At 35.6% G+C, this 7,998-nt stretch overlaps 1 protein-coding gene across 1 annotated transcript in view; it reads right to left on the bottom strand.

Annotated features, from left to right (window-relative positions):
• Nucleotides 1–1,532: 1,532 nt before the first annotated feature.
• The window catches only part of LOC107712337 (brefeldin A-inhibited guanine nucleotide-exchange protein 3-like), a 54,413-nt gene continuing 47,947 nt past the window's right edge, over nt 1,533–7,998 (bottom strand). The window contains exons 20-30 of the mRNA XM_016517560.1: nt 7,350–7,483; nt 5,995–6,140; nt 5,693–5,872; nt 5,413–5,554; nt 4,576–4,698; nt 4,307–4,410; nt 4,013–4,157; nt 3,780–3,908; nt 3,500–3,676; nt 2,092–2,206; nt 1,533–1,700 (exon numbers count right to left, since the gene is read on the bottom strand). Coding sequence (XP_016373046.1) covers nt 1,538–1,700; nt 2,092–2,206; nt 3,500–3,676; nt 3,780–3,908; nt 4,013–4,157; nt 4,307–4,410; nt 4,576–4,698; nt 5,413–5,554; nt 5,693–5,872; nt 5,995–6,140; nt 7,350–7,483 — 1,558 coding nt within the window. The 3' untranslated portion in view covers nt 1,533–1,537. The remainder of the gene's footprint in view (nt 1,701–2,091; nt 2,207–3,499; nt 3,677–3,779; nt 3,909–4,012; nt 4,158–4,306; nt 4,411–4,575; nt 4,699–5,412; nt 5,555–5,692; nt 5,873–5,994; nt 6,141–7,349; nt 7,484–7,998) is intronic.

The following is a 7,998-nucleotide window of genomic DNA, read 5'->3' on the forward strand; positions in this document are numbered from 1 at the left end:
CCTTTCCTATCAAAATGCTTGCTACGGATGCAAAAATGCAGAAAATCGAACCTGATCCGAATTTTTTTTATGACGGACGAAAGTTTCGGAGGCAGTGTGTAAATGTGATTGACACAACGTGAGGTCGTATTTATTTTTTAACGTGCGAAAATTTCGGATGAAAATTTCGGACTCAGTGCGCAAGGACCTTTAGGCTTAAAATGCAATTAGTTTGATCCATTAGCTGAATCATCATTTCAACCACGAAGACACTGCAGCCAAGTGCATTAACAGTGTTTATAACTTGAATGAACTGATTTATAGAAATTAATCAACCCCACTCTTTAGGAGCACTTTTACTATTTCAAATCATTTTTGCGCCATCTGCAGCACCAAACAAAATGCGAAAAACTCAGGCAAACAGCTTTCTGGCACAGTCTTTAGGAAACTTAATTGCCAAATAAAAATGACATTAAAATCACTGCAATCATGACGGCTTAATTTTGTATCAAAAATAATATTAGTATATATTCACTCTATCCTACTAGAGTCTCAATGAAAAAGTCTTCGGTCATAATCACAAGTCATCTTTACACATGTGTATTCATATCCCAGATAGCAGCACCATTTTCCTTCTTTCCATAAAACAGCACAACACTAATCCTTAAAGAAGATTACATTAGTGGAGAAAGCAAAGAACATGTGGCCGCAAACATCCTAAGCATGTTTCAATCTATTTTTGTAAACACATTTTTGCATATCATATATATATATATATATATATATATAAATATGTGGCAATGAACTTTCCTGTTCAAACTAATGTAGCTTGAATGTGATTTACAAAAGCTTTCCCAGAGGCAAGACTTTTATGACAAAAATTGTGTCCCTGACAATTACATTTAATACTATGCCATGACATAGTATTACATTTAATATATGACACTGTATTACATTTAATATAGTAAAAATAGTAAATATTTTTATAACTTGAAATAACTGTACTTTAGTCTTCAGAGTCATTTGATCCTTCAGATCCATCATTCTAATATGCTGATTTGCTGATTAAGAAACATTCCTTATTATCAATGATGAAAACAGTTGTGCTGCTTCATATTTTTGTGGAAACCGTGATACTATACTTTTTGAAATTGTACCTAGTTTTTAATGGCTGTGTATTGCGGTTTTCACACAACTTCATTAATTGCGAACTGCTCTGAAACTTTGAGCTTGTACTGTACAACATGCAACAGCACTGAATCTTGACTTTGAACATGCAGGACTCACATTTAACAAAATCATTGCTTTTTGAATTGTAATAATCAATTTAGGATGTATCACAAGACCTGTTTTTCCATCCCCAAATTTAGGACCTTTCAAAATGATAATTAAGATCATTAACACTTTTTACGACCTTAAATTTCATAACACTGAAACCATTCACAAAACCAAACCATGCACACACAATTTCAGCCACATGCATAGAATTAGTGCCCACTTGCATGACAATGACTTTGTGCTGATCCTGGTTACAAAGAACAAAGTTTTTTGTCAAGGCTCATGCAAGATTTTTGGACAGTGGAGACACAGCTTCAATAACTGTTATTATGATAGTCACCTTCACAGGCTCCAGGGTAGCCGAGAAAGCGTCCTGCAGGGCACAGCATGCTAACCGCCACATCTCCTCAGTGAAAACAGGCCCTGCTGTTACCAGAACATACCTGGACATCAAAAATAACAAATCAGAACTTAATATGTCCATTGCTACTATACTGGAGACATAAAACTAAACTAATCTTATTTTGCAGCATAACTTCAAGCATTTTTTTCAATGAACTATCTTGAAAATAACCTGTTAAGCACTTGAGATACATAATGATTGTCACTACTTAACCTGTATTTTTATTCAACTAAACCTCATGCAGTCAACTGCATTCATGCATCTGAATGTAACATCGTAAGTGACCGATTTAGAGCGCTCTACATCACAAAGACTACACTCCTCACATGGTGCACACGGTAGAGTGTGCTCTGAATTGATTTCAGGAGAGTTTGATGCTGTCTATGTAGGCAGTTCAATATGTTTAAACACACACACACACACACACACACCTAATACAGGAGCAGCCCACTCTGGAGATGGTCTCGGCTGGTTCTGCCACACAGGACACCAGCAGTTTGAAGAGATCTTTCAGCATCAGATTAATCAGACTCTCATAGCCAATATCTGCAAAATAAATGAAGTCATACAATTTATATTTCATATACATTACAATTTCACACTTCAAGGTCATCTCCAAGTTAAAACTCCTGAACATATCTGCATTAATTATCATGGCACATATTGTACACATCAGGTATTAGTGGGCTGAATCTCATGAAACCTGTCGATATGTGACCTGAAAAGATAAAAAGGAAGAAAGAAACTTTGTTTTGTACAATGTTATTTTAGTATTACTGATATACTATTACAGTTTTTGTAAAATTTTGTAATCAGATTTTATTTTTATATTTTCTGTTTTCACTTTAATTTTAGTTCAAGTTTTAGTTGTATTTTTCCCCCTTTTCTATTTTTTTTATGTCTATATAGTTTTTTTTAATTGTTATTAGTTTATTTACTTATTTTAGTACTTCAAGCTAAACTAAACAATAAAACAAAATAAACCTCCAAGTTTTTTTACAAATATATTTTATATCAATTAACATTTATTTTATTTTAAGCAACCAAATGGTTACTATCGTTTTAGTTTTCATTTTAGTTAAATGATAATAACCCTGGTTTAGCATGAACCGAATAAAGCCTTTTTTTTTTTTCATTTTCATGGCAATTAAAATGTTTTCCTGTAGCTTCCATTACTGTAATGTGAAAAAATACATCAAGTAAAATGTAAAGTATTTGTACATAGTAGCATTAGTTGCAATGTCTTTAATTACTGCTGTTTAAAAAAAAGTCACAATGCAACAAATATAGGCCAAATTTCAATATGCAAATGATCATTTCATGTTTGCTTCTTTTTTTTTTGTTTGATTTTGGGGTGATGATCCAGTCATGTTTTTCGTAAGATTCACGCATATTGTGACTGACTGACTGACTGCTTAGATCAGTAGTTAATGTGCATTGAAATATAAAGATATGTGACCCTGGACCACAAAACCAGTCATAAGGGTCAATTTTTCGAAATTGAGATTTATACATCATCTGAAAGCTGAATAAATAGCGTTCCATTGATGTATGGTTTGTTAGGATAGGACAATATTTGGCTGAGATACATAGCAATGCATATTACTAATCAAAAATTAAGTTTTGATATATTTACGGTAGGAAATTTACAAAATATCTTCATGGAACATGATCTTTACTTAATGTCCTAATGATTTTTAGCATAAAAGAAAAATCTATAATTTTGACCCATACAATGTATTTTTGGCTATTGCTACAAATATCCCCTAGCGACTTAAGACTGGTTTTGTGGTCCAGGGTCACATATATGAACTGAAATGATTAATTTGCTAGTTTTACCTGAATGGATGAAGCTGTGAATATGTTCCACCACCAGTTCACAGGACAGTCCGATGGCATGCTTGAAGTTCGCCGCAGCAATGTCCCAGTATGAGTGGTCACCATGGCTCCGTTGTAGCCATAGTGACATGACAGGAAGAAGAAGCTGGATGACAGAGAAAATGCCAAAGCCAGGCCCTATGGAGGAGGAAGACGCAACATAACAAGCCAGAGCTTTGTGGGTTTGCTTTAGTATCTACAGCAGTGTGATTGTGAGTAGTGTTAATCACAGGCGTCTGACCTGGTATCTTGGTGACTTCACGCAGAAGTTCAAACAGCAGCTCAAGTGTAGGTGGCTGATGCTGCCGAGGACAGTTTGACACGGCTGCGGTCAGCTGCTCCAACAGAAGAATCCACACCTGTATCAGACCTGCACACGCAAAACTGATCACCCCTGTGCACCAGTTATAGTTGTTTTTTCATCTCTAAACTTATTCTCCACCATGTACTTTAACAAATAAATCAATAAATCACCTGTGTCATCGTCAAACTCTGCTAAAACGCAGTCCATGCCATCCTCAGTGCTCACAGACCTCTCCTGAGCTCTCATCGGGAGGCTGGCCAGCCGCGCACCCAAGAACACGGGCTTGGACGGCATCTTATAGATTTTGGCAAGCAGCTGCAAATGCAAAATAATACATCATAAACACCAAACTTAATGTTACTCCTTTCATTTGGAAAATTTGTTTTTTGACCCAAACTCCCATTACGAAAACGTCTGAAAGTGTGTAAATCATTTATGGACAGAAATGCGTTGATCTTGCCCACCTGTGAACATTTCCTCAAATAGTCCAGGGCAGGCAGGCACAGATCTGTTGAGCTGTATCCACTGACATGAACACAGTCTCCAATCTCCTTATAGTCCACTTCTCCTACAAACAATCACACAGCAATTATAATTTGTTATATAGAAAAGACTTCTGTGGACCCTTTTCACATTTCTAGGGTTCTCAGAAGCAGAAGTCGCTATAGTTGGGTAAACATCTGCTTTGATGAATGAAGGCAACAATAAATATATTTTATATTGTTTAGCTCACCTAAACCTTTCACAAACTTCATAAGGCACATGATGTAGTCAGTGGCCGCGTTGGCAAACACCTGAATGTTGTCTGTGTTAATGAAGGCTTCAAAGACATCAAACACGGGTGCCTGTGACTTCCCTGCATATGTGAAGAAGAGGGAAAAAAATTAAACAGAAATGCATTTCAGAGTGATATGTGGTTGATTTTCCTCATTTGTTATGACAACAAACTTTCAGCCCCAAACCATACACTTACATTAATTAACACACCCTTCATTAATAACATTTATCCAAAAGAAGTTACATAGCGTAGCTTTTAAGGTCAAATGTGCATTGTGTCAAATTTATTAAAAAATAACAATTATTAAACATTTTTTCAAAAAAGCTTCAAACACTTTACATATCTTCCATTGGTTTGCCACTGGAAACCCTTATTGGCTAAGCTGAGTTTGAAGCTGGTGCAAAACACACACCCGTAACCGTCCTTTCTATATTATTAAGTTGCTTGGAAATTGTACGCCTACAATTACGCTAATGAACACTATTACATAGTGGAAGAATTATCTATTCAATTAATATCATAAATAAAAGTAACCATATATTTGTCAAAGATTTGTGTCTTTTTAAATAAATTATCTGTTGTTTTAGTTTAAATATGCTATAGAACTATGTTAAATATTTTATATTAAAGAAATATTTTATCACAATGCTGTTATTGATGCTTATTGCTATGAAAGCAATAAATCCCTATATTGCAAGTTTTCATTAATACGTGATCCATAAACATAATCAGAGAGAGAGAGAATAAAAAATCTTTGCACAAATAACTAACAATACAGTAAATTTCACATACCCATAGAATATTCTCCTATCAGGTAATCCTTCATATCTGTTTTGTTTCCATGTACAGTTCGGAGAGCACTGAACAGCGGCCTCCAGCCAGACTGGATCTGAGCTGAGCACATCTCCACCAGCTCTCCAATGGATGTTATCACCTGTACCACAATGGATAGATACACAAGACACTGCAATTAACTCACTATAAAGTAAAAATATGTGGCACTGAGACAGGTTTGTTTGAACAAGGCTCCGTTTAAACCATCTTTCAGCTTGGCCGCATGATAAGTGAGGACCTGATCTTGGACGTCTTCGTCACAGAGCTCCAGCTGCATGATGTGCTCAAAAGGCCTGAAGAGAGCTTCATTAAAATGATAGTGTGGCAGCTCAGCCCAGCTGCTCAGAACCTCCATCAGAACATCATGGATGAAGGACACAGCCTTCTGGGATACATGTCGCTCCTTATGACATGCTGCCTGTGGGAACAAGAACAAAAAATCTGTTACAGTCACAATACAGAACAAAAATTTCTGTCGCTATTTCGGTTTCATCGCCTTTAAGGATGTGTTAGCCACATGAGGGGTTTGTCTTATTATACCTCCACCAGGTGGGGTGCCACCACGCTCCAGGCTCTCATCATGTGCAGCAGCGCTCTGCTCTTGTTCTTCACAATGCGAAGCATGGCCTCTCCCAGCCGGAAGAGGTGGAGGGCGCTACGCTTGTCCTGGGTCGACTTTGCCTCCCCTTTAATGAAAATCCAAATGAGGTGAAGGAAACAAGAAAAAATGGGCTTTAAAACTCCTAAAAGTCTAAATGTTTCGAATGTGTTGGTGAAATAAGGTGCATAACCTTTAGAAAATGTTGTTCATTGATTTTAGGAGGTCAAACTAAATATTATGTGAATATTCTATGTGCTCAATAGTACTTCAATAATTTAATATTAGTTTTATATGAGACTAGCACTTTGTTCAACCCTGTTACCAAAATTTGGGATTTGTCTGAATAAGGTTCTTTAAAACCCAGATTTCTCTGACTTCATTATTTTCTAACAATAAAAAAACATAAAAGTAAATAACATTTATAAAATAAGTTATAAATATTATAACCTAAATTAGCGATATAAATATAACGAAGATTACGAGATTAAAGTCGTAATATTTCGAGAATAAAGTCGAAATTACGAGAATAAAGTCGAAATATTACGAGAATAAAGTCGAAATACTACGAGAATAAAGTCGAAATATTTCGAGAATAAAGTCGAAATATTACGAGAATAAAGTCGAAATACTACAAGAATAAAGTCGAAATATTTTGAGAATAAAGTCGAAATGTTTTGAGAATAAAGTCGAAATGTTTCGAGAATTTAAATCGTAGAAATTAAAGTTATAATATTTTGAGAGTATAGCCTTTAATGCGCATGCAAATGGCCCGGATTGAGAGCACTGGGAGAAGTTAAGTTAAACGGCATGCTTAAACTGAAGCTAATACAGCGATCTGTCACGCCACATTAAAGAGCATGAAAAAACACATTATTGTAATATATTTTTTGTATTTTGCTATAAAACTGACAGATTTTGAAAGCTGAGACTTTGGAATATCTCCCGGTGCTCCCAATCTGGGCCATTTGCATGTGCAAAAGGCTAGAATATACTCTCAAAATATTATAACTTTAATCTTTATTCTCGAAACATTTCGACTTTATTCTCGTAGTATTTCGACTTTATTCTCGAAACATTTCGACTTTATTCCCGAAACATTTCGACTTTATTCCCGAAACATTTCGACTTTATTCTCGTAATTTCAACTTTATTCTCGAAATATTACAACTTTAATCTCGTAATCTTATATTTTTTTAACGTGGCACTAAAACGCCGTCGTAAAATTAAGTCGTCACTCACAAAGGGAAAAAAAAAGGTATTCTGTCGGTGGAAAGTGTCAATAATTTTTGGGTACCTGGCATGGCTAAGGAATAGTCTCCAGTTTCTGTGACTGAATCAAAGAGTTGAGACTGTGAAGCTTTTCTGAGCTGATGCAGGAAACCCACAAGAGCCACTAGGTTGAGTTTATTCACTGCATCCTCGAACAGCCTGCAGGACATACACATCAGCTGCATGTTAAAACATAATAAACAGACATGTGAGAACAACAGTGATGGACAATCGGGTACATACACAATGTGGCATATACTCTAACACACAATGAATAGCCATGCTAAAACTAACTATAAATACATGCTGCTATTAGGGGTGTGCGATATATATCGACTGCGATAATATCGTAATTGTTGTTTTAACGATGTGCGATTTGACATTATCGAGTATTTTGCAAAAACCTTTCAAAACATTCCTACAGAGCGCACACATATATTACGTGAAGTCTAGACTAGTGCGCGTGCGCATTTAGAGTGCGTTCTTTCACTGCATGATTCAGTCTATTAAAATGCATTTAGAATGATCACAAATTCAAGAGAAAATGGGGAGAGAAGATGTATACATTTATATCATTTCATATAGTTAATCAATATCACGCAGAAAGTGCCGTTTTTTTCTCCAGAAATTACTATGATCACAAATAGCCTATTGATTTTTTACAACAGTTCAAA

This window comes from Sinocyclocheilus rhinocerous, unplaced genomic scaffold (assembly GCF_001515625.1).
Source record: "Sinocyclocheilus rhinocerous isolate Xijiao unplaced genomic scaffold, SAMN03320098_v1.1 scaffold358, whole genome shotgun sequence".
Classification (NCBI taxonomy): Eukaryota; Metazoa; Chordata; class Actinopteri; order Cypriniformes; family Cyprinidae; genus Sinocyclocheilus; species Sinocyclocheilus rhinocerous.